Source organism: Callospermophilus lateralis, chromosome 17 (assembly GCF_048772815.1).
Source record: "Callospermophilus lateralis isolate mCalLat2 chromosome 17, mCalLat2.hap1, whole genome shotgun sequence".
NCBI lineage: Eukaryota > Metazoa > Chordata > Mammalia > Rodentia > Sciuridae > Callospermophilus > Callospermophilus lateralis.
In genome coordinates this window covers 77,372,588-77,400,095 of record NC_135321.1, presented here as the reverse complement: position 1 = coordinate 77,400,095, position 27,508 = coordinate 77,372,588, and the positions used below count along the sequence as shown (strand labels likewise).

General features: G+C 37.9%; 1 protein-coding gene across 2 annotated transcripts in view; it reads left to right on the top strand.

Moving 5' to 3' along the window:
- The window catches only part of Sptlc1 (serine palmitoyltransferase long chain base subunit 1), a 63,755-nt gene extending 36,701 nt beyond the window's left edge, over nt 1–27,054 (top strand). The window contains exons 8-15 of one of the 2 annotated variants that reach the window (XM_076836570.1): nt 2,992–3,081; nt 8,582–8,689; nt 10,100–10,195; nt 10,495–10,591; nt 12,079–12,133; nt 20,274–20,391; nt 23,623–23,696; nt 25,703–27,054. In XM_076836570.1, coding sequence (XP_076692685.1) covers nt 2,992–3,081; nt 8,582–8,689; nt 10,100–10,195; nt 10,495–10,591; nt 12,079–12,133; nt 20,274–20,391; nt 23,623–23,696; nt 25,703–25,802 — 738 coding nt within the window. In that variant the 3' untranslated portion in view covers nt 25,803–27,054. Of the gene's footprint in view, nt 1–2,991; nt 3,082–8,581; nt 8,690–10,099; nt 10,196–10,494; nt 10,592–12,078; nt 12,134–20,273; nt 20,392–23,622; nt 23,697–25,670 lie in introns of both variants that reach the window. The other variant, XM_076836569.1, reaches the window with a different exon arrangement.
- Nucleotides 27,055–27,508: the final 454 nt, after the last annotated feature.

Genomic DNA, 27,508 nt, shown 5'->3' with positions numbered 1-27,508 from the left:
TTATTATATCAGAATAAATCACATTCCAATTACATGGAGGAAAGAATGCCAGCAGATGTTAACTTATTTATGAACCAAGTAAGACCCTTTCTCCCCATCCCATCCTTACCCGGGAGCGCTGAGCAGCTGCTGCCTGTGGGACAGGACTGCCCTGTAGTTGGACTGCCTACAACCTGCAGCCCTGTTTTCAGTCCTTTGTCCCAGGAACATGAATAGCCCCTGGTGGTGGTGGTTTGTATTTGCCTCCTTGGTTTCTAATTAGAGAATGGCACAGAGGAAGTATGTTCAAAGCATCACTATTAGGATTATAATTTATTTTTCCCATGATGACAAGAATGGAAAGAGTAGTTCTGGTCTGTGGCTCTGTAGCAGGACATAGTGATAGGTGGACTGTTCTGGGAGCCTGAATGTTGTATCCTTTATCTCATCTATTTCAAGAGGACTTTGCAGATGTGATTTGACTCATTCATAACTAGAATAACAGATGAAAATGCACATCATATTCCTCAATTTTGTGTTAATTTCCATTTTCTCGAATATTTGCTTTGTTTATTTAGGATTCTGTCATCTTTGTTTAGAATCAGTTTAGAAAAATCTACAGGGAAGCTGGGCCCAATGGCGCACACCTATAATCCCAGACACTCAGGAGGCAGAGGCAGAAGAATCATAAGTTCAAGGCCAGCCTTTGTAGTTTAGTGAGATTCTGTTTCAAAAAATAGACTTTTTTTTTTTTAAAGGGCAGTGGGTGTAACTCAGTGGTAAAGTGTCTCTTGGTTCAGTCTCTAGTACTGCAAAACAAACAAAAAAGCTACAGAGAAATTTCTAAAATTTCTAAACTTGAAGCCATTTCATTGAATTTCTTTCTATAGATTGTAAAAAGATCTCTATTATTCTTATTTAGTAATAACATACTGGCCACTAGATTGAAAAATACTGCCTTGGAAAGTATGACCAAGAATTCAGTGTATTGTAGATTATTTTGTTTGGCTAATATTGTACAGATTTGGAAGATGTCATATTCATATTCCATGTGTTATAAGATTTCTAATCCATGGAAGTTTTTATGAATAATAAAAAATAAAATTTCATAGAAGGATTACTTACACATACTGTGCAAGTGAAAAATACCCTTACTGCAGTATGATTAAGGAAATAGCCTAAAGGATTTAGTTTTTCAAATTATGGCACATTTTTTTAAGCAGTGCCCACATAGGTGTACTGAAACAAAGGATGCTCCTATAACAGTGGGAAGAGTTTAAATTGGCACCTACCTCCTAGAAGGTAAGTGGGCAAATATATTCCACTTAGATATCCCCTTAGATTCCCCTTTGACCCATATGTGGGGTGTCACATTTAGAAAATAATCAGAAATGGTGTTAAAGATTGGTGGGTTTTTTTTTTTTTCAAACAAAAAGCAAAATGAGGGAAACTACTTAAATCCAACATTAGAATAGTTAGATTATTTGTGTTGTTCCCACAAAGTAGAATGTCTCCATTAAAATCATATTTTAAATAATACCAAATAATCTAGAAATGGTCATAACATATTTGTAAAATCAGTTTCTGAAATTATTGCAATATAATTCTAACTTTGAACAAAGTAATAGACATATACAAAGAGACAAAAATTATCATTGAGTGATGTAAATAGCTAATTTTTAAATTCTTTTTTTTCTTTTTTTTAAATATTTTTTCATTGCTTATGACTCTTACATGAATATTTTAAAATCCTAAGAAAATACTTGGGCTGGAGGTATGACTCAGTAGAATAACACTTAACCTATCATGTACAAGACCCTGTGGTTAATTCCTAGTCCAGCCAAAAAAAAAAAAGGTAAGGCAGAATGCCTGCCACCATGGTGAAATAAAGGTGACCTCTTTTCATCAGTGACTCCTGATAGATCCATATTGCTATCTGAGAAGCATTCTGTTTTGAGTTGACTGAATGACAAGATTGAACAACCTTAGTGATGTATAATTTGCTGGACCTCAACTGCCTAAACTCTCCCCTTAAAGCATTGCTGATACTTGAGTTTCTAACTGTCCAATGGAGCAAATGTCTAGAGGCAGGAAACCTTTTGAGTAGGAAGTGAGTTCTAACTCTTATCTGTGGCCATCAGTATTTTTTCATTCAGACACACCTGAAGCATCTACAGATTCTTACCATGTGAAGGATTTATAGTAACCTGCTGTGAGCAGGGTGTTGGGAGATATATATTATTTGAATAGGCTCTCCATCACCACCCAACCTTCAACATCATTGGACCAAGGTCATAATTGAGCTTTACTTGACCCAGTGACAGGTCAGTGGGAGAGTGAGGAAGGACAAGGGTTTTGCTATATTTTGGTATGTGAGGGAGATCAGAGTTTGTGATTTTTGTTATAACTTTTGATTGTGGAAAAATTGCCATGCACACAAAAGGCAACAGTTGCATTGCTCTTGGGAGCTGCAGTTTCTCCCATTCCTTTTCCCAACATTGTTACCAGCATCCTGCCATTCTTGTACCATCTGTACCTCTCCCTGCTTGATGATGATGCTGTTGATCATCATCATCTTCATTATAGTTCTTTTTCTTTTAGGCAAAAATTAAAGACATGGAAATGCACAAATCCTAGCCATATGATTTGATCAATAGTTTTTACCCATGTAGTCCAGGAATCAGTGCTTCATCATGACATAAAACATTCTCAAATTTCTCTAGAGTTTCCTTGGGTCCCATCCCAGTCACTCTGGAATTGGAGGGTTTCCTTTGTGCTTTAACACAGTTCAAGTGCTGTAAGTATGTGTGAGGTCCCCTAGTCAGTGCTGTGAACGAAAAACACGTCTGAGGAAAAAAAAACAAAACAGGATCTCAAACATTGAGCTTTGAATTCATTTAGACCATTTTTCTTTTATGAATAAATCTTGTGAGGTGAACTTTGTAGGGAGTATTAACAGATTTTTTTATTTGGAATTACTGAAATTTAAGATGTCTGGTTCTTTTTTTTAAGAATCCTCGCAAGGCTCGTGTAACTCGACGTTTCATTGTAGTAGAAGGATTGTATATGAATACTGGAACTATTTGTCCTCTTCCAGAATTGGTAAGCAACGTGTTTATTCATTTTTTAGTATTTATTCATTATTTAGTATTATTTTAGTATTGGATAGTTTGGCAGATATGCCTTTTGCTTATGACCAAAATCAATGTGTGACATCTACACTGCTTTGCACAGTAGGTATCAAGGATATTTTGATCATTCAAGGGAGGCAGATTACTTAAATGCTAACATTGGGCTTTAAAAAGTAATCAAAACTTAACTTTTTATAAAGCAACTTTATTGCTGGTTGCAGCGTTGCACACCTGTAATCCCAGCTATTCATGTGACTGAGGCAGGAGAATCACAAGTTCCAGGCCAGCCTAGGAAACTTAGGCCCAGTCCCAAAATAAAATTTTAAAAGGGCTAGGGATATAACCTAGTGGTATAGAGCACAAGGCACTAGGTTCAATCCATAACACCACAGCAACAATTTTTTTAAAAAGTTCTTTTTTTAAAACATGTTATTGAGGCACAGTTGATGTGTGTGAAATGCACCAACTCTTAGTATACAGTTTGATAATTTTAATAGATTTATATACCTCATCATCACCACCACCACAGCCAAGGTACATGCCGCAGTCTGGCTGGGCACAAATCACAAGCCACTCACAGCTTTGTAGATTCAAACAGCAATTCTTTATTCCCGAACTGTCACCGGCACTCTACAAACACGTTCTGGGGAAATCCATGTTCTCTGCCCAAATCCACACCTCCACTGCGCTTCTGTCTCCCAAAAATACTGTCTGAATCCCGTGAGAACTCAAGAGGAACTCAGGCAGCAGGATACGCCCTGTTCCCAGCAGGAATAACCTTCCTAAACCGGGAACGCCCTAAACCCGGATCCGCCCTGGTCCTTGAGCAAGGTCACTGCAAAATGTCCTATTTCCACTAAGTCCTTCCACTAAGCAACACGGGGTACGCTGGCAAGGAAATTGTCATACCTACTTGGCTAATGGCTCCCAGAAGGTACAGAACATTTCCATCATTCCAGAAAATTCTCTCATCCTTCTTTGTAGTCAGTATCTGTTTCTAGTCCCATGCAACCATTGGTATGCTTTTCATTTCTTTAAATTAGTTTGATCTTTATTGAATTTCACGCAAATTAAATAATATGTATGTTGTAAAAATTCGACTTTATAACCTTGAAAGCAATATACTGTTTTTAGAAACCATGATCATTGAGATTTTCCATATCAAAGTAAAAGTCACATAACATAAAACTGGCATTTTAAAGTATACAGGTCAGGCTAGGAATGCGGTTCAGTGGTAGAGCTCTTGCCCAACATGCATTAGGCCCTGGGTTTGACCCCTCCCCCAATACCACCAAAAAAAAAAAAAAATTAAGTCTGCAGGTTAATGGCATTTAGTATACTCACCATATTGTACAACCATCAGCTCCATCAAGTTTCAAAACAGTCCATACCTATTAAGCAGTCTACATTCTTCTCTCCCTAACTCCTAGCAACCACCAATCTGCTTTCTGTCTCTATGGATTTACCTAGTCAGAATTCTTTCTATAAATGGCATTATACAACATGAGACCTTTTAAATATGGCTGACTTCATTCACTACTATGTTTTCAGAGTTCACGTACATTTTACTGCTATGTATCATATACTTGATGCCTTTTTAATGCTAATCTTTCATTGTGTGAATATATACCACATTGTTTCTGTTCATCTTTTAATGACTGTGGGTTTTTTCCTATCTTTTGTCTATTATGAGTAGGGCTGCCATAAGCAGGATCTTAGGATAAACTGTTTGATTTCCTGAGGAACTGTCACACTGTTTTCCACAGTGACTGCACCATTTTACATTCCCATCAGCAGTGTTCTGATACTCCACATTTTTACCCCCACTTATTTTCTAGGTTGATTTGTTTCTTTTCTTAGCCATCGTAGTATGAAGTAGTACCTCATATGGTTTTGATTTGCATTTTCCAAAAGACTAATGTGTTGAGCCTGTTGTCAGGTACTTATGGGCCATTTTTGTTTATCTTCTTTGGAGAAATATCTGTTCAAATGCTTTGCCCATTTTTTGTTTGGGTTGTCTCTTTGTTATTAAATTATAAGAGCTCTTTTTTATGTTCTGGGTACTAGCCCTTATCATATATATTATTTACAAATATCTTCTCCCATTATATGAAGTTTTACTTTACTTTTTTATATTGTCTTTTGATGCACAAAATTTTTAATTTTGATGTGGTACAAGTTAGCTGTTTTGTGTCATATCTAAAAATCTTTTGTCTAATCAAAAGCCATGTAAGTATATTCCTTTTTTCCTTTGAAGAATTTGTAGTTTTCACTCATATTTTTAGGCCTGTGGTTTATTTTGAGTTAATTTTTTATATGCTATGTTGTAGTGATCCAACTTTATTTCTTTGCATGTGGTTATCTAGTTATTTGCATTGTTCGTTGAAGACTATTTGTTTCCCATGAAATGGTTTTGGCATTATTGTGAAAAATCAATTGATCAAAGATTCATAAGTTTATTTCTAGACTCTCAATTTTATTATTACATTCATCTATATGTCCATTCTTATACCAGTACCACACTGTCTCAACTTTTGTAGCTTTAAAATAAGTTTTGCAAGATTGTTTTAGCTATTTGGGACCTCTTGAAAGTCCATTTGAATTTTAGGATAAGTTTTTCCATTTCTGTAAAATGATGCTGTGGGATTTTGATAGGGATTGCATGAATATGTAGATTACTTTGGAACATGTTGCCATCTTAAGGATATTAAGTCTTTGATCTGTGAGATATATTTCCATTTATTTAGCTCTTTTATAATTTCTTTGATTAATGTTTTGTAGTTTTCAGTGAGTAAGCCTTGCTCCTCTTTCATTAAATTTACCACTGAGTGTTTGATTCTTTTTGATTCTATTATAAATGTGATTTTTTTTTGGATTATTTACTGCATGCTTGTGGAATTACAACTGATTGTACATATTAATGGAGTAACATGATATTTCTATACATGTATACATTGTATAATGCTTTTGTTTTGTGGATCTAATTCAGTATGTAATATGTCATGTTTGGAGAGAGTTTTATTTCTTCCTTCAATTTGGATTCCCCTGCCCGTTTTTCCCCTTGCTGATTCTGGCTAGAATTTCCACCATGATATTGACTGGTAGTGTTGAAAGTGGACACCCTTGTTTTGTTCCTAATCTGGGAAGAGAAGCTTTCACTCTTTCACTAGTGAGAATGATAACTATTTTTCATAAGTACCCTCTATCAAGTTGAGGAAGTTCCTTCCTATTCCTAATTTGTTGAGTGTGTTTATCATGAGAAGTTGTTGGATTTTGTCAAATGCATTTTCTGCATTAACTTGTCACGTGTTTTTTTTTTCCTTTATTCTGTTAATGTGGTGTTTTACTTGCATTTGAATTCAAAATAAAGGCTTTACATATTATTTATATATTATTATTATTATTACTATGTAAGTTTTTATTACTTCTTCTGAGAATATAGCTCACTTCTGTGTTGTAGAGCACAAGAAATGTATTTTCTTCTCCCTATTTCGTGAGAGTATCAAAGACTGATAGGATAATGTGGGGGAGGTGATGGGCCAAAAGGTACTAAAACTGTATGTTACATGGGTACGATCATAAGGTATTGCTGATGAACAAATGTACAGTGAAACAAAAATATGAGAACAGACCAAGAATGTGTAAGTATTGATCATGAAAAGATTACATGATGCAACTAATGTTTAATCCTGAGTTTCCCGTAAGTTTAGCTGATTTCTCTGTTTCTGTGCCTGCACTGTGATATTATTAAATGTTTTCTAAAATATGATTTTTAGAAACTATAAAATATCTCATTCATTTTAAAGAATGGGAAAGAGCAGTGTTGAGAAGATATAATTCTCCCCAAATTAGTTTATTCATTGTTGGTGGACATCCAGCCCTTTAACTCCCCCTCCCGTGTTTAACATTGGTTAGCAAGAATAGCCAGTAAAATTTCAACAATGAAAAACAAATTATCAAAAACTTGTCATATGGGGCACCAAAACAGCTTATATATTTTATGTATTATTTCTGTAGCTTCAGCAGAAAAGTGGTCTTAGTAATTAAACTTATAATTAGAAGTGTGATTCTGACCCAAGAACAGATACATAAATAAGTCAGAGGAAGACTTTAGAACTACTGTTCATGTCATGTACATAAAAAATGTAGTAGCTGATTGCTATATTTAATTCAGTCATGAAACTGATTATATTCAAATTATATGAGTAAATTAATTATACATTTGAGAATAAATATCTGTAGACAAACATGCATATATCAGCTTCTAATGGATTATTAGATTGTGTTCTTTTAAACCAGTGAAATAATTAGAAAAGATACAGATTAATACCCACCTAAGCCTGAAAATAAAGAGAAAAACATTTTGACTAATGAACCATATTAATGAAAACAAGATTCCAAATTAAAGCCACCGAGGGAGGAATATCTACATTTCCCCAGGAGTTTGTATGTACAGTCAGACCAGTGTATAACAAATGGATTACATGCCTGTACATATAAATATTTTTTTTTTTTAAAAAAGAGAATTTTTTTTAATATTTATTTTTTAGTTTTTGGCGGACACAACATCTTTGTTTGTATGTGGTGCTGAGAATCGAACCCAGGCCGCAATATTTTAACATTTACTTTTTAAAAATTTTAATAGATTACATGCCTGTACATATAACTGTTTTAACATTTACTTTTTAAAAATTTCGTATTGTGCTGTCTTTTTTATTGAGTTAAATTGGATCATTTTAGAGATCTAAAGTACACTCAATTCTCATTCACCATAGTTATGTTCTACGAAGTATTGCTACAAACGCTGACATGGGAATGCTAAGCTATGCTACTGAGGCAAATAAGGGTTATGATTGGGTTTCTGTGAGCCTCTAGTCACAACATTTTTGTCACACTTAAAACACCTTGTTTTAAGTGTGTTTCTATCTAAAGCCACCTTGTTTAATACATAATACATATTATTTACTCATTCATCCTGAACCTATAGCCAACAGCCCTTAAAAATCATGCCTGAAAGAAGCTTCTCTGACACAGATTTTCGCAAGGTACTTCATAGTCTTCTTGGCACTTCAACCCTACAACTGGGAGCCATTTTAAATATCAGAATCACCAAGAGAATCACCAAAACAAGAAAAGTGTGGCAATGAGTAATGTCCATGAAAAGGGTACTTGTTAACAGTATCTGAGCTGAAACAATGACTTATTCAACTTTAGCTAAAAACACAAGTGTCAGATAACTTGAATTCTTCACCACAACACTACACATGCCCATCTTCTGACACTGTATATGTAAAGAGAGTTGTTGGTTTGGAGATTCCAAGTAAATTTTAACAGGTGAATTTGCAAATAAAGGATTCACCAATATTGAGTCAACTGTGCTTATATTTTCAGGTTTAATTTTTTTCATTGAAATATACTCTATTTGCTGCTAATCATTAGTATTTTAAAGTTGGATTTTATTTAACACCTAGGTTAAATTAAAATATAAATACAAAGCAAGGATCTTTTTGGAAGAAAGTCTTTCATTTGGAGTCCTTGGAGAGCATGGCCGAGGAGTCACTGAGCACTATGGAATCAGTGTAAGTTCTCCATTTGGAGGAAATTCCCCTCCTATAGGGAACATATGGCTCTATTGTGCTGGTTTTCATAGACGTAAGACAGTGCTTCTCATCCCTGTGGAGGGATGGAACTGTGGTCTCTGTCTTCTCACTGAGCCCACAGTGGGTTTGGTCATTCTGGCCAGGGGACCCCCCTCTTCCCTCTGGAAGTGGGAGTGTGTGATCTTAACTTTTCATGTCTCTTTCTAGAATCAGTTAAAGTTTGCAATGCATTTACTAAAATCATTAAAAATTGCCTTAGAAGTCCTTTTAAAAGTTTATGATAGTAGTAGAAGGATTTGTCTAGATTTGTTGCAAAGAAGTGATGAGGGCAGGTAATATGGGGCCATAGATAAAACCGGGTTGTTCTTGAATTGGTAATGATTATATCTGGGTGATGGGCATTCTTCATTCTATTTTTGTATTTGCTTGAAACTTTTCATAATAAAAGGTGTTATTTTTTTTAAGAGCAAGATTACAGAAGTTTAGCAGGAATGTAGATCTTTGTTGCATCTGTGAATCACTTAAAAGCACACCAGATGTGAACTATCAAATTCATTATCACAGTCCTCAAGATGTAATTACTGAAGATGCATGTACATACCTATAATTCCAGCTGCTCAGGGGACTGAGGCAAGAGTCTCAAGTTCAAGACCACCTTCAACAACCTAACAAAAGACCTTAACTCAAGGACCAGGAATGCAACTCAGCAGTAGAGTGCCCCTGGGTTCAATTCCAAATACCACATAAAATAAATTTTTTAAAATGGAAGAACTTAATTGAACTCCTGCTATGTACCCAAAATGGAAGTTGATGCTAGGGGATGGAGCAAAAGAAGAGAGCAAAAGTACAAGATCAGAAGATGTAGAAACTTAGAGGCCCACAGGGTAGTTAGTTAGGTTTATCACTGCCCAGTTGGTCTGCTTTGGTCAGAAATTCTATTGCCATGATATTTGGAGTTTTGGAGTAATTTCTCAAAAAAAAAAAAAAAGTAGATTTAATTTTTTCTGGGGTAAAGGCCAGTTAGCCCATTGTTTTAGCAGTGGAAAAAGCTTATTTTGTAAACTGTATTTTTAACATTAAACAGCTTCAGATTTCATCTTTTAATTTACTTTTCCTCTTTTGAGTTAAGTGTGAATGCATGATGAAATAGCAGAAAAGTGTAAAATGAGACACTTCAGAGAAAACCATAAAACTGTGATTCTTATAACAATAGATTTAATAAATTTTTTTGTATCTTTTTTTACTGTCTTATTTTCATGTAGGTAGCTTGTTTGAGTCCATATATTTATAGACATAATTAACACTGAAGTTTTATCTCTAGAATTGATGTCCATCCTTGTCGTCTCCCCCCATGGAGGAATAACTATCACTTTCTCCTGATTTTCTCAGATTGATGATATTGATCTTATTAGTGCCAACATGGAGAATTCACTTGCTTCCATTGGAGGTTTCTGCTGTGGCAGGTCGTTTGTAATTGATCATCAGGTAAGCCTTTCTTAAAAAACAAGCAAAATTTGATACTGGTTACCTCATTGTTAACTCAGAATAATACAGAATTTTACTCTCAATTTATCAGTTTTTATTTAAAAGCCAATTTTTTAAGACTCTCAGTATCTTTAGGAATTATCTCCCTTTTAATAAGTCTTTGTATGGATTACTCGTGGCTGAATCTTACCCCTTCACCACATGTGGAGACACTGTTCAGTAGATAGTGTCAAGATACAGGCCTTCCAAATATTTACCCAAAGAAGTATGTGTGATGCTTCTGACTTATTTCTTCTTAGCGACTCTCCGGCCAGGGATACTGCTTTTCGGCCTCATTACCTCCTTTGTTGGCTGCTGCTGCCATTGAAGCCCTCAACATAATGGAAGAGAATCCAGGTACAATCTTTTAAACTCAGGTTATTTTAACTATGTTACTGACTTGCTTTTTGGAGGAATTAGCTAAAGGAAATTATTTACCAAAATAAAATTTAGGCTCCGAATTACATTTCAGGTTGAACATCACTAGTCTGAAAATCTGAAATCCAGAATTCAATATTTTTTGAGGATAGACACGCACATTTCAGGTTTTCAAATTAGGGAATCTCAATCAGTAAATTTTGTGTAAATATTACAAAATTCAAAAAACTCTTGAAATCTGAAATGTTCCAAGCATTTTGAATGAGGGGTTCTCATCCTGTATCTGGCAATTATAGGAAGAATGACAGTGAAGAAGTTGTCCCTGCCTCAAAGGCATGGACCAGAGCTTCTGTCCTAGGCTTGGAGATGGAGCCAAAGCATGGCTGGCTGCTGTAGCTAGAGAAGATGCCCAGAGGAAGGGGGGTTACATTAGTGCTGGCCTAGACGTTGTCATTCATGTAAATTTTCCAGTCACTGTTTGGTTTATAGTTTTTTAAGAAATTAACCAGAATGTGCTGCTCTTTGGTATTTCTGAATTTATAACTATTTTAGTTTTTTTTTTTTTTTTTCAGCCTTTGAATCATCAGCTAGTATTGAGGCCAAGCCTGGTTTACCAATAGCTTACTTAGCAGAATAAAAGTCAACGGAGAATTTAAAATGTGGTCTTTGGCTGTAATAGTACCACCTTACCAAAACTAAAACAAAAGGAGAAGCAGGCCTGATACCTGGCATGCCTGAATCTTCAGTGTTGACATTAATTCAGAGAATCAGAAGATATGAGTCAAATTTGTGCATACATTCAGAAGCTTACTTATGAGGTGGCCTGACTCCTCTGCTTCCTGGTCAGATACTTTTGTTTTTGAATTTTCCTTAAATTAAAAAAAAAAAATTTTTTTAATATTATAGTTGACTTTTTTTAACCAAATAATTTAGAATAAAGAAATAAGTAGTAGATTTGTACACTTTTATTTTTTGCCATGTTATCTGTAGAATCTTGGAATAACAAGAGTAGTTGTTTTACTCAGAAATCGTCAGTCCAGATTTTGCTGAAAGTGGAGTGTCCGAGTGAGAAGAGGCCAGGTAATAGGTGCCAAAGACAAAGTTCAAGCTTTCAGAGGAGTGCTAATACTGGCTCAGTGATACTAATTAAAAAGACCTGCAGCATTTTAAATTGATGCACTTGAACTGGGCCTTTAAAACTATTTTTAGGTTGGGCTGGGGATGTGGCTCAAGCGGTAGCGCGCTCTCCTGGCATGCGTGCGGCCTGGGTTCAATCCTCAGCACCACATACAAAGATGTGTCCACCAAAAAAACTAAAAATAAATATTAAAAAAACTCCCTCCCTCCCTCCCTCCCTCTCTCTCTCTCCTCTCTCTTAAAAAAAAAAAAAATATATATATATATATATATATTTTTTTTTTTTTTAAGATTATACTACCAAATGTTTTTTTTTTTTTTTCATTTAGGTATTTTTGCAGTGCTGAAGAAAAAGTGCCAGCAAATTCATAAAGCTTTACAAGGGTAAGTGATATAATTTTCAACCAACATAATTATCTGTACCGTACTTAAACAACAAATGAAAAGTTTAAAATTTGACCACATTGCAGCCGAAAAACCAAAAACAGCTCACTCAGCTGTTTATTATAGGTATAAAACTGGGGCAACTTTTCTGTCATTGTTTTAAAGAATCGTGCCTTTGTTTTTATAAACAACATATTATAGCAATACAGAAGATAATAGTAACAGTCCAGCATCTTCCCACAAGAAATCACCAAGGTAAACACTGTAGTATCGCTCTTAATCTGCACAGATAAAGAGTGTTAAGTGTTATGTCACTGAATGGCACCTAGTTCCTCCTGCCCATGTTACTTTTTAGTAAACTAAGTTTTATTTTAAATTAACACATGAAAAAGAAATGAAATTGCAGTGAATGTTACATGTGTTTGTTTTCTTTTTATAAAAAGTAAAAATTGCAGAGGAACAGTTCTTTAAGATTCCTCTTGAGAAAAAAATTAAGGTTGGTGACATCTTCACGCTGATTTCTGGACTCATAGGAAAGGATCTCACACTGCCTGAGGGTTTCCTTGTTGCCTCCTATGGCATAGTGCCTCTTCAGTTGTGGAAGTCTTTCTCTGTTGCACCATATGGAAACCAGGGACTGCTGAAAGAAAAGGGGAGTAGGTAAAGGAGTAGATTGCAGCTGTTCCAGATAAAGTAGGGCAGAGACAATTAGAATTCTGGGTGTGTCTGTGATAGTAGCAGAAGTTAGTCTTGCATGATTCATGCTGGAGGGATATTACTTGTTGATTCCAGTTGCATTGGTTCCTGAAATATTAATATGCCAGCACACTGCAGGATGCTGGGAGCCCTGCACATCCATCAACTACAGCCTCAGATGTCTTTCACTGTGTTCCTTTCCAGAGTCCAGGCCTCCATCTCCCCCAGCTCTGTCCCGCCTTTTATTCTCTCTGAAATTCCTTTTTGTGGGCAACCTAACCACATTGCTGTCACTTAATCTTCCCCATTTTCCAGCCCCTGCTCTATTATATACAAGTCATTGCAGGCCCTTTATCTTTCTTAAGGACTGAGCACCACTGGTTGTCCACTCTGCCTTATCATCAGTCCCTCCCCTTTGCTGAGTTACTTCAGTAACATTCAAGTCCTCTTGACCCTCTTATACTTAAACTCCCCGTACTCATGGCCCCACATTTCCCTCTAGCATATCTACCCCATTTCTTGGTTTCTCTTTGTAGCTAATCTTCTCAAGATTTGTGTGTGCTTTCTCTACATTCTCATTTCTCACTTCTACTAGAAACCTACTGCTGAGACCTGGCTTTTACTCTTAACCAATCCTGTGGAGGTCCTGTCCCCACTGGCCATTACTGTGATACAGAATCCACCAGGCTTGTCTTATGTCGCCATGGTTTTCACACAGGTGACCACTCTTTCTTTCCTTCTTGAGATTCTGCTACACCACATTTGTGGGTTTCCTTCTTCAGCTTTGAATTGTATTATCTCCTTTAAAGGCTTTCTTCAAAACCCTGCTCTTTAGGACTTTGTTGCTGGCCCTCTTTTCTTTCATTACCGTCTTAGAGTTTTTGCCTTCTTCCTTACCTGAAGTTTTTAATTGTTTCATGACCCCCGTGTGTGGACAAATCACAATTTTGTTTCTCTCTGCCACACTTTGGGACTCCAGGTCTCACATCTACTCATCAGCAACACTTGGAGACTCTCCCAAGTACCTCATACTAAACACATGCTGAAAGAGAGGTAGAAGGGACAACAGATGAAACAGAAGTCTGAGGCCATTGTGACAAGAGGGGAGAAGTAGGGGAAGCCATGGAAGGTGATGGCCAGGTGATGACCTTGTTGGCCATGGCTCAGGCACGACGGCACGGCATGATTTTGCATGAAAGAGTGGTACGGCACAACTAGATTTAAGTCATGACATAATTACTCTTGTGTTGTGTGAAATAATATATTGTACTGTAATAAGAACAGAAGCAAGGAGACTAGTTAAGAGATTAATGCAGGCAGAAGGTGGTGTTGAGTTTCACCTCCATAGTAGCAGTTAAAAGTGTTTGAGTTCTGGATATATTTGAAGAGGAATCCACTCTGTCTGCCAGAAGTTCAAATGCAGGGTGAGTGAGAAAGAAGATTCGAGGTTGATCTTAAGGTTTTTGGACTGAGCAACAAAATGAAGTAGCTGATAAGTGAATGCATAGAACTGGAAGAAATATTTGGTGGGGAAATTCAGTGTTGAATGTATTAAGCTTAGCATGCTCATCAGACATCCAGTAGAGAATGGCATTTGGATACACAAGTTTGAGAATAAGTCCTGAGCTTGAAGTCATTAGCATAGAGATAGTATTTAAGACATTTCAGTGTGAAGAAGTCAAAAAAACAGCGAAGGAGATCAAGTAAGGAAAAGGCAGAGCAGAAGAGTCCAGGGTCCCAGAAGCCAACTGAAAAAGGTGGTTTTGTAGGTCAGCATGCAGCGAGCGTCCTGCTTCTGACAGTCCTGGCAGGTCACCGAACATTGATAAGTCTTTGATTTCATAATATGGAGTTTACTGTGACAGTGAGCACTTCAGTAGGGGTGGAATGCCTGGTAGCAGGAGGCTCCTCAGAAACTGGGAAGAAAGGGTTTGAACACAAAGTAGATGACAATTTTTATCAGTTTTCTATAAAAAGCAACAGAAATTGGACAGTGGCCACAGGAAGAAACTGGAGTCAAGAGAAGATGAGTAAGGACAGCTTCAGAAACATCCAAATGACACATCCTTTCTTCTAGTGATATATAGGGCAGCCACCATCATATACATTTCCCATTTGTACATAGGTCTGCTTTTGATCCTTCTCTTCCATTTATAGGTTTATTTGCTCAATTCTGTTTTTGTTACTATATTTGCTTTTATTACTATCTTAGTTTTGGAATACAGTTTTCTCCAAAATTATTACTAGCATTTTGATTGGAATTGTATTACTTTTTTTCAGTACTGTGGAGGGAATTGTCACCCATGAACATCATCTATTTATTTTAAATCTTCCTTTGTGTTCTTTAATGGAATTTAAATATTTTCCTCCAGAAAGGCCCTTGTATCTTTATGAGACCTTTAAAGAAAATGTCTAGGGAGCTGGGGTTGTGGCTCAGTGGTGGAGCACTCAAATAGCATGTGTAGGCCCTGGGTTCGATCCTCAGCACCACATAAAAATAAGTAAATAAAATAAAGGTACTGTATCCAACTATAACTAAAAAAAGTATTAAAAAAAATGTCTGGACTATCTGTTGATTTTGTTGCTATTGTGAATGGGGTTGTGCTTTATATTTGCTGCTTGGCTATTGCTGATATGTAAGAATATGATTTTTTAAATTGATATTATGTCCTATAGTTTGTTTCATTGTGTTGTAATGACGTACATAGAAGTCCTGTTATCTGCAATAATGGTTTTCTGTCTTTCTTTCCCAATTCTTATACATCTTCTTTTATTGGATTGGTCTGGTCAGTGATACTGTATTGAGCAGTGCAGTAAGAGCAGGCATCCTCCTCTTATTTCCTGTGTAGAAGCATTGTCACTCTTGCTCAACAAGAGCTTCATGGAGCCACAGAGAAGAAAAGGTTCCGTGGTTTGTTTCTTTAGAGTCGGGTAGCCCCCATCCTTAAAGGATATCTAGGCCTGGGACCTCTTGTTGTTTGGGGTAGTCTGTGATTATCTCTCCTGTGTCTCTGTTATTTCCCCTTTTTATTTTGTGTTTCCCCTCTTGTCCATTTTCAGAATGATCTTTCCACAATCTTCCCTATAGCAGGTTATTTTGGGGCTCTATATATTTTTATTGTAGTTATTTTTTTTCATTAATTTCTTTCATTTTATCACTCTTGTTTCATTACGTTGTCTTTGGTTTTCTTTTTAATTTCTCCACTTGACTCACTCTTGTCATCTCTGAGATAGAGTTGGGGAGAATTCAGCAGCCTGTGCTGGTTTGCCTTTGTTTCAGAAACTTATAGGTTCTTCATCCCTTGTGAAAGACAGTGATTGGTGTCTAGCTTTCTCCCTAGCTTGTGAGCATGCCAAGAGGCTGTAACTGCTTGGTTGATTGCCCTGAGCTCAAACTTAGCACAGGGCATGGGATTTACCTATTTAGATAAAATGAAACATTTGCCAAACTTGTTTTTTGAAGCCTGTATATTAGGGCTCTTAAAAATTCTCGGTTTCGGGGTTTGAGCAACACTCTGTCCATTTGGGTTCCCCCATCCCCTTTTTATCGGCACATTATAATTATACATAACAATGGGGTTTGTTATAATATGTTCATGCATGCACACAATAAAACAGTATAATTAGATCAGTTTCATTCCCCAGTACCTCCCCTCCCTCCCTCATCCCCTTCTTCTATTCTACTGCCTCCCTTCTGTTTTTTTTAATTTGTTCTAATTAGTTATACATAACAGTAGAATACATTTTGACATATTGTATACAAATTGAATGCAGCTTTTCATTCCTCTGGCAGATGGTGCAGAGTCACTCCAGTAGTGTAATCATATAGGTAATAATGTCTGTCTAATTCTACTGTCCTTCACAGCCCCACAGTCCCACCCGTGCCCTCACTCCGAGCCTCTGCACAATCCAAAGTTCCTTTATTCTCCTCTCTCTCTCCCCCCACTGTGAATCAGCATCCACTTATCAGAGAAAACATTTGGCCTTTTGTTTTTTGGGATTGGCTTATTTTACTTAGCATGATGTTCTCTGGTTCCATGCATTTACCTATAAATGCTATAATTTCATTCTTGTTTAAGACTGAGTAATATTTCATTGTGTATATATACCACATTTTCTTTATCCATTCATCTGTTGAAGGGCATCTGGGTTGGTTCCTAATTTAGCTATTGTGAATTGAGCTGCTATAAACATTGATGTGGCTGCGTCATTGTTATGTGCTGATTTTTAAGTCCTTTAGGTATAAACGAGGAGTGGGATAGCTGGGTCAATTTTAGGTTTTCTGAGGAATCTCCATACTGCTTTCCAGAGTGGTTGTACCAATTTGCAGTCCCACCAGCAATGCATGAGTTTGCCTTTTCCCCCCACATCCTCACCAGCACTTGCCATTCTGACTAGAGTAAGAGGAAATCTTAAAGTAGTTTTGATTTGCATTTCTCTAATTGCTAAAAATAATTAACATTTTTCCATATGTTTGTTTATCAGTTGTATTTCTTCTTCTGTGAAGTATCTATGCAGTTCCTTAGCCCATTTATTGAATGGGTTATTTGGGGTTTTTGGGTGTTAAGTTTTTTGAGTTCTTTATATATCCTAGAGATGAGTGCTCTGAAGTGCATGTGGTAAAGTTTTTTTTTTTTCCCATCCTAAGATTCTCTCTTCGTGTTACTAATTGTTTCCTGTGCTGAGAAGGAGCTTTTTAGTTTGAATCCATTGAGTTTATTAGTTCTTAATTTTACTTCTTACACTTTAGGAATCTTGTTAAAGAATCAGGTCCTAATCCAACATGATGAAGATTTGGACCTATATTTTCTTCTATTAGGCATAAGGTGTCTGTTCTAGGGCCTATGTCTTTGATCCACTTTGAGTTGATTTTTGTGCAGGGTGAGAGAGAGAGGTTTAATTTCATTTTGCTACATATGGATTTCCAGTTTTCCCAGCACCATTTGTTGAAGAAACTACCTTTTCTCCAATGTAGGTTTTTGGTGCCTTTGTCTAGTATTTATATGTGTTTGTCTCTGTGTCTTCTATTTTGTCCCATTGGTCTACATGTCTATTTTGGTGCCAAAACAATGCCAATTTTTTTACTATTGGTCTGTAATATAGTTTGGCTTCTGATATTGTGATGCCTCCTGCTTCACTCTTCTTGCTAAGGATTGCTTTGTCTATTCTGGGTCTCTTATTTTTCCAAATGAATTTCATGATTGCTTTTGTCTGTTTGATTTTAGTTAAACTCACTTGATTTTTCTCTTCTAGTGACAGAGATAGGCCATGCTATTTCATTTCTTCTCCCACCAGTCTGCCCTACGCACCACAGAAGCTGAGCACATTTGGTCAAAGTACAAACTAGATTTGGGCTTCAGGTGCCTTGTATATGTTGAGCAAAGGCCAGGCTATTTGATTTTGAAATATTTTAAAAAGTAATTTTTAGAGTTCTCCTCTGAGAAAACATGATCAAGAAAATTGATACTTTCTGGTATGCCTGTTAAAAATTCACATAGGAAGTAGATTGAAAGCACATTGCTTAATTTCTACATTAGTATAAGAACTAATCTTGAAGGTTTCCCTACACTTCAGATCCCTAGATTCTAAAATTCCATGAACCAGACCTGCAGCCTGTTTTATAGAGAGGTTCTGGTATGATGTATTACGTTTAAGGAAAGGAGACACAAATTAGTAATGTTCAAGAGTAGATTGAAAGCCAGATGAAATTAGCTTCCAGCATCTCACATGATTCCTACCACCTGTTAGCTGTACTATAGCTAACTACAATAAAATACCTGAGATGAATTAGAAAGGGAAGAGGTTTATTATGGCCTACAATTTTAGAATTCCAGCCAGTGATCAATAGCCCCATTCTTTGGGCCTTTGGAGAGGTGGTTTGCATGGCAGAACAAACCACTCACCTTATGAGCCAAGAAACAAGAGGAGGAGGAAGAGACTTGGATCCCCTCCAGTGGTGGGGAAGTCCTTCTCTCCAGGCCCCATCTCCTAAAGGTCCACATATCTCCCATCAATGCTCCCCTGGGCCCCAGATCATTAACACGGTGCTCCCCCCTCTCTTTGGGGGAGACTTTATCCATACAATAGCAGTAGTCCCAAACCAAGAAAATTCAAATGTACCACTGAATGCTTTTTATGGTCTTTTCAAAGAGAAAAAATAAATCTAAGCAAAACAAACTAAATTAAAGCAATCTCAAATATTTGGCCAAATTTCAGATAGACATATGTCACCAAAACTCAAACAATGTTTTTTATTATAGGATAAAATGGACTTTCGAGGGCTGGGATTGTGGCTTAGTGGTAGAGTGCTCGCCTAGCACAGGTGAGGCATTGGGTTTGATCCTCAGCACCACATAAAAATAAATAAATAAATAAAAGTAAAGGCACTGTGTCCACCTACAACTAAAAAAATATTTTTTAAAAAATGGACCTTAAGTGAACCTGACTAAATAATATGGCATGGGGTTCTCATGATAATCACGGGTAGATTGAAAGCTACTCTTGAAAGTCATAATCATTTAAAATATAGGATTTTAATCCCAAAAAAGTTGTCTCTGCTGTTAATACCAAGAAAGAAGAAAATCTTAATCCAAGTAAATTTTTTAAACAAATCATGCCCATAAGAAGGAAATGTTTAGGGCTGGGGATGTGGCTCAAGCGGTAATGCGCTCACCTGGCATGCACGGGGCGCTGAGTTCGATCCTGAGCACCACATAAAATAAAATAAAGATGTTGTGTCCACTGAAAACTGAAAAATAAATATTAAAAAATTCTCTCTCTCTCTCTTTTTTTTTAAAAAAAGGAAATTTTTAATCTTACTGCAGTCAAAATATGTTTATTAATGTCAGGAATCATTCCTATAATTTATAATAGAGAAGATACATGCCTCTCTATTATAAATAAGCAAGGAAGCATCACATTATAAGTTGTAATAAGTAAGAAGTGGTCAAACAGGATAAATAGAAAATGGTAGAACGGACCCTTCCCTGAAGTGAGTGCTGAGGAAACAGACCCTCCCTAGAGACAACACGGGAGTGGGCCCAGGCGTGCGCAGTGCTGTAGTGGGAGTAGAGAGCAGAGCAGAGCAGGTGAGGTGATGAGGGACCACGCCCAGGGAACCTGGGAGGAGGTGTCTGGCAGGAAGGGAGCACATGAGCCTCCCACTGGGAGGCTAGAAACAGGACAGACAGGAGGCCACTGCGTCCTCCTGGGGTCAGGGAGCTTTTCTCACAGTCCCGCACTCACAGAACTGGCTTTGTGAGCATTTTCCTACCCTGGGAAGCACTGCCCAAAGCGCAGGTTCGCACCACACAGTGCTTCCATCAGAATCATAAATTCTGTTCTGTTCATTCAGCCTTGACAATGGACTTTTAAAATTATTTATGTATGAGAAAGCTTTGAGCCTAGAAGGGATTAATGGGGGTATGTGTGTTTCCTTCTTCAGCATTTCTGGATTAAAAGTGGTGGGGGAGTCCTTCTCTCCAGCATTTCACCTACAACTGGAAGAGAGCACTGGGTCTCGAGAGAAAGATGTGAAACTACTTCAGGAAATCGTAAATCAGGTCAGTATTCACTTACTCAGTGAACCTTCCCACCTCTTCCACCCTCACTTCTAGCAGTTTTTTATGTCATTTTTCAGAAAGATCTCCTTGCCCCAAGAAACAGGGTATAGCAGAAGCTGCTAGTCACCACACTCAGCATGTGGATAGTCCCAGCTGATTCTGCTGGGTCATAGTGTCCCTCTAGGGACAGGCCACAGGCCCCCACTCCCATTGGGTCAATTCAGCTCCCACTGAAGTTGAGCATTCAGGCCACATTTTATTTAAATATACTCAACTTATCCCCTGAATAATTAGCTTTGCAGAAAGCTCTCACAGGCTGGCAGACATTCTGGTTGGGAGGCATTATATGCAATTCCCAAACATTCTGGGACAGCTACTGACATGGGGCAAACACCCCACCCCCACCCCCAAGACACACACACACACACACACACACACACACCCCTCCGCACCTCACCTTTCTGGTAGCTGGAAGACAGCCCATCATCATCATCCTGAAATCATAATTCTCCCCTAATCAGAAAGGAAGAAGGAAGTCCTCTGTAATATTTCTAATTTGGGAGATGCATTTAAATTTATCTCCTGAAAATCATTTTTCTTCTGATTACGACTTAGACATTGAGAGTAAGCAACCACTTAGGAAAGCTGCAGTACTGCCTCTCCTGAGCCCTCCTCCTCACTGTCCTCTGAGCTATCCTCCTCCTCAGTAAGACCCATCCCCTGGCCCTGCAGCACCCTGAGCATGTGCCCCTGGGGCAACACTGGCTATCAGTTTTACCTTTAAGAATGAAAATGGGCTTCACTCCACTTCTTGGCCCTGTTGACAATTCTTTTCAGAGGCTCCTGCCCTAAGATGGTACCACCAGGCATCTTGTGGTGCTAATGATGGTTGCCTTCTGACCTCTGTGTTTTCCAGGCCAGCCCCCCATACTAGTCCTCTGTCCATGTGGCGTCTCAGACGGGTGTTTTTTAGTCACAGTGACTGGTCAGTATGCAGCCTAGGTGTGAAGGCCACCTCTGGCTGCACAGAGTATCTCAGCTGCCTCCGTCCTGTAATGTTTGAACTGTGTCCATGGAGGACTGCATGCAGTATATAGCCTTTTAGGATCAGTTAACAAAACCCAGAATCTGAGACTCCTAATTAAGGAAACCTGTCAGAGTGTGAAGGATTGGGTTGTAGTGACTAATGGTTGGGGAAATGTCACCTGTGTTCCCTCAGGCACTGTTAAATATGTACAGATGCAAAAGTAAGTTTATGATTAGAGTTCTTAGACAAAAGGAAGACCAAAACAAATTTATGAATTCACTACAAATGACATGGTAAGCCTGGACAGTTAAAATGTATTACATTACCTTCATGTGTCAGGTGAGTCGTTGTTTTCAGCAGAGCTACCCTTGGTGGTGTCTGAGGCTGATGGCGATGGAGCAGCCCCTTGTAAGCTGCATGTGACTGTGCTGAATCCTGTGGGAGGACTCTTTTTTCTCCTTCATTCAGTCTCCTCTTGAACTAGCTCAGGACAGTGGTCTACACACATTTGCATCGGGGGGATGCTGGCAGTTAGATGCCAGTGTATCTGCTTCATACTAAATCCTCTCTGTTCTTTTTTTTTTTTTTTTCTTAATTTATTTTTTAGTTTTTTTTTTTCAGGTGGACACAATATCTTTTGTTTTATTTCTATGTGGTTCTGAGAATCGAACCCAGTGCCTCACACATGCTAGGCGAGCGCTACCACTGAGCCACATCTCCAGTCCCTGTGTTCTTTTTTTCATTAGATAGCAGTAGTTAAACTGCTTTCTTCCCGAGAGAGACCAGGGACTCACGTACCTGAAATGACCAAACTATGCTCCCATAGACTATCCTCATAACAAAATGAGAAGGTGAAATTCTATGGAAGCTCACAGACCCCAGACTTCTCTCTGTGGACTCCTGTTGGATGCTGGGTCTCTCAGGACACCATCTTGGGAGCAGAGTGAGGAGAGAACATCCTGGGACAGGGAACAAAGAACTATCTGGAAACTTCATTCATACTAAGAAAATAGACAGTGCTTATAGCTTCTTCACATAATCACAATCCCCATCTTAAAAATACTCACGATCTTTGTCCCACCCGCCTTTTCTTTTCCTATTTGAAGAGAGAATTAAGAACTGTGATACGTTGACTCTCATTACAGTTTGTAGAACCGAGAAGAACTCTTGCCAAGTTCATGTTGAGTTGCTCACCAGGACTCTGTTTTCACACACTGAGCTGTGCTTTATGTTGCCTTTTCCCGGCCAGGACCAGAGTCAGGCCAGATGTTTTCCAGGGGCCTTCATGCTTCCAAGTATACTTCCTGGCTCTGGAATCGGTGAGAGGCTGATTTTCCCACCCAGTCCTTGAGGCTCACAACATGATCCCTCTTTGGACTGATATAGCCAGGCATTGTTCTTTCCTTTATGTCACCTTCTTGCTCTGTTGATTTTATTTTTATGTGATTTTATATATATATTTATATTTGTTTACACATGTAATTCACATAGTTCAGTGGTTTTTAATATATTCACAAGGTTCTACAACCATTCCTATCTTTAATCCTGAAATGTTTTCATCACCTATAATTTTGTTTCCAGTTTTTTATGTTTGCTTTATTTTAGTAGAGACTGTTTTAATTTAAAAGAAAAAAATGTTGACAGGTGACTAATACACAGGAAAGATGTACAAGAAACTCAACACCAGACTTTCTGGTGGCACCTTGCCCAAATGGAACACATACAAATTATCGTTACTGCTCACAGATGAATTGAAGCAATTTCTCTCTGATTTGGCCCTGCTAATGTTGTTCTTAAGTCCAGCTCTGGGTTGGCCCAGAAGGCTTTGCTCATACTACTTCCCTGTGTTTTAGCTCTGCTTTATCTGAAATGTCAGGCACTGTGGCTGAATAAATTCAAACCAAGTAAAAATAAAGTAAAATGCAGTCTCTTTGTGGCGCAGCCATTTCTCTGGATACTTAGGAGTCACATGGGCTCGTGGCGACTGTCCCAGACACTGCAGCATGAACATACCCATCACTGCAGAAAATTCTGTAGAGTGAGTGCTGCTCAAGATTATATTGTGGTATTTTAGTTTTGTCTGTTAGCAGTTATAACTGGAAGAGTAAATTAAAACTGCTGTAGAGGTTTTCAGTGTACCTTCCTGTTTTAATTACCAGTGTCTGAAGTCCAGGCTGCTAATGTATCCCTTTTTCTTCCTTCAGTGCATGAACAGAAGTATTGCATTAACTCAAGCCCGCTACTTGGAGAAAGAAGAGAAGTGCCTCCCTCCTCCAAGGTTGGTTGATATTAAAATATGACCTCACTTTTCTTTCCTATTTAAACTCCATATGAAATCTATGTTTTGAAAATTTTTGGAAGAGTATCACAGGATATGGAAGAATATCTGTCTATAAATACAATATGACACCAGTTTTTTCCTTAAACTAGAAGTTTTTGAATTTTAACTGAAAAGCACCTCAGGACTGAGTATCCTCTCAGTTAATTCAAATAAATGCCTGGGATCCCAGAAATGAACTGGGGCAAACAGGTTGTGATCAGCTGCCATCGACCACATTCCAAGGGCAGCGATCTCTGTAGCAGCAGTTTCTGCCATGAGGAGCATCCTGTAGGGAAGGGATGAGTCTCGGCTACAGTTGTCCTGCTGCCCGTGCTGGCAGAGTGCTGAGTGCTGGCTTCAGCAGCAAACACTGAAGACGAGAAAGGAGACTGAATACTGCAGTCAGAGGAGGTGACACCCAGACCATAGCCTCTTCAGGCGCTCACAGAGGACAGCATTGTCATTCTGCCTGGGATGATGTCAAGACTTCTAAAAGCAGCTGACCATTCTAAGCCAGGAGAACTGAGCACAGACTGTCCCCAGCTTCTAGTGGTTTGGCTGAACATTTGCAACTTCACACAGCATGAAGGTGTATCCGCAGTTCTGTTTCACTTTCAGTATGATATTCAGTAAATTGTGTGAGATATTCTATACCTTTTTTAAAAAATAGACTTCATGTGGGTTGAATTTTCCAACTGTTGGCTAACATAAGTATTCAAAGCTCATTTAAAGTTGGCTAAGCTCAGTGAGAAGGTTCAGCAGGTTCGGTGTATTGCTGTGTTGTCTGAGTACAGTGGGTTTATCAGGATGTGATCCCATCAGAGTCAAGGAGCATTTGTGTGAGTTCCTCAAGCAGCTGCTGGGCTTTGTGTCCTGGCTGCAGATAAGGAGGCATGAGCTTACTCAGGTTCAGTGTAGCTTGGAGACCTTTCAAGTATATCTTCAGGCCCTGAGGATAGCTGCAGAAGGGCCAGAGGTGTACAGGAGAAAACCTGAGGAGTTGGAATGTTCTGTACATGCAGAGCCACGCTGGGACTTGTGGAGATCATTTAGGCAGCAACTGAAAAGAAGTGCCATTAAGCTCCGATCTTGTTAACGTTGTGCCCACCCAAGTATGGAGTCTACTTGCTCATTAGTGAGAACACCGATATGGGGGACTAGAGTCATGCTTGTTTTGTGCCCTTGATGCTCCATACACAAACAACACAGCTCAATAAGTAACTACACAGTGGATGAAGCAAGTGTTTTCAAAGGAAAGTGGAGGGTACAAAGGTGGTCTGCTAGTTCATATTTCCAGTGTTTTTTGTTTGTTTGTTTGATTGGGTTTTTTTGTATGGTTCTAGGGAATGGACCCAAGGCCTTGCACATGCTAGGCAAGCATTCTACCACTCAGCTATAAGCCCTGAGGTCATATTTCTTTAATTTCCTGAGAACTTGAAAATTTCTGCCTTGCCTCCCAGTATTATAAAGTGTCCACATTGTTTTGAATTATAAATACAAACAAACAATGCTAAAATTGATGTGAGAAGTGTTGAATTCCTGCTTTGTGCCTGAGTTGTCGTCGTCGTCCTGCCACCAGCATGGAGTAGTAGATCATGGGGAGGACAATTTTTCAGCCTCCATAGCAGGCCTCACAGCACGATCACTCTGCCCAGGAACACACCATGGTATAGGCTGGGAGGTAAAACCTTTGCCAGTCGCCAGATAGTAAATTCGTCAGGCTTGCAGGCCATAGAGTCCCTCACAGTCTCACCTCTGCTGTAGTAGTGGGAAAGCATCTAGAGACAGTATATGAATTATAAGCAAGTGAAGTTCCAGCAAAACTTGTGGACCAAAAAGGTAGCAGCTAGATTTGGCTCTCTGGCCTCAAGTGGCTGACCCGTGGTGTAGACTTTGACTCAGTGATTTCTAATATCCTTTATTATTTCTCAGCATCAGGGTGGTGGTTACAGTCGAACAAACAGAGGAGGAACTGGAGAGAGCTGCATCCACCATCAAGGAGGTAGCCCAGGCTGTCCTGCTCTAGGTGGAGTCCAGCACCCAGTGGCTCGCAGACCAAACTGAGACCTCTTGGTGGCCAGGGGGGACCTAAAGAGAACTCGAGGATATCTTATAGGAGTGCTTCCAAACGACTTGGATATGGACCAAATGTGTGACCATGAGAAGAATGAATGCTTGTGATTTTTAAAGAGAGAACACATCTAAAGCCCAGGAACTGGTTTTCTAAGAGAAAGACTGATGATGATGTGTAACTAGTATTTAAATTGTGCTATTTAGTGCTGTTTAAATGTTTTATTATACTAATATTTTATATTCTTCACTGTTGTCGTCGTCATATGAAACCAGAGTTTCTATTTCTCGTCTGCCTTCTGTCCTGATGATTCTGTAAGCACTCCTAATGATATTTAATTGAAAAATGACTTGGCAACTTAATTAAAGCTGAGAGGAATACTTCATATGTGAACTTACTACTGAAGAGTTAATTCAACCATGTCTTTTCTAGACTTCATGTAAAGCTAAATGGTGGCTGATATGCAAAGGAACACTTTTGGGATTATCATAAATTTCATTATAATATATTTGAATCCTAGAGTTTTATATATACTAGATATTGATGTTATACCATTTCTAATTTGAGTATCCCTAACCAGAGAATAATCATTCTGCTTCATAAGTGAGCAATAACTTAAGTAAAACACTATTTTATTTTAATATAATTTACCTTTTAGTTTATTATGTGTTGATTCTAATCTTTCGGAAGAAGGTTGTTTTGTTGATCCCCAAATTCAGATCATATTGTTGATATTTTAAACTATCTCAAGTGTTTTTTCTGATATAGTGGGTTTGTCTAGGGACATAAAATGACAGGCTTTTTCTAAGGTAAGAAAAGTGAGAACTTTTTCTTTTCATCTTATGAATTTCAGATCTCTAAGAAAAATGTGAAAGCAGTAAAAATGAAATGGTAAGCTATACTTTAGCTGCTTTCTCTTTAGCAAATGAAGTTAAATGGTATAAAGGTTTCTGATAGGTGCTACAGGACAGCACATAGGCATTACACCATTATTCCTTCTTTTATTAAAAAATAAAGGAATAAAATTGTAAAAGAAGATGTCATTTTTATAAGCTATGTTCATGTTAACAGGTAATCTTCAACATCTTTTTAAATGACACATATTTTTTAATGTTCAGTTTCTGTTTTGCCTGAGGTATTTCGTACATATGTGCCTTGTAATTGCTGCTGCTTTAAAAGAAACAGTACTGTCCAGGGGATGAGTCTTGTTTTTTTAATGAAATAAATGCACATTCCTCCTAATCAGTCTATTTGCATATATAATGTATTCAAAAGAATAGTCTCAGTTTTACCTTTTTGCAAATTTAAAGCAGTGTTCTTTTTGTCTATGGTTTTTTTGTTTTGTTTCAGAAAATAATAATTTCTTATTCCCTTTCTTTAATACCCAACCAAAGAGTATACGGTATCTCAAATTTCCTAGTTTCTTGCAGACTTAAAGCATTGGCAACTAAGAACCACAAAAAATACCAGTGACATTATAACACTTTCTAAGTCAAAACAGCATGTAGGTGTTTCATATTACTTACTAAATATGCATGGTGAAAGTTTCTGGGAAAGATGGTGGAACAATACACATTAATCAGCTTCAGTCTTTGAAATGCACTAACCTGCAGAACCACAGAGAACTAATAGAGAACCTAAGATAGTGTTTTTATAGTAAACTGTGGAGTAACCACAATTCATTAATATTACCACAACA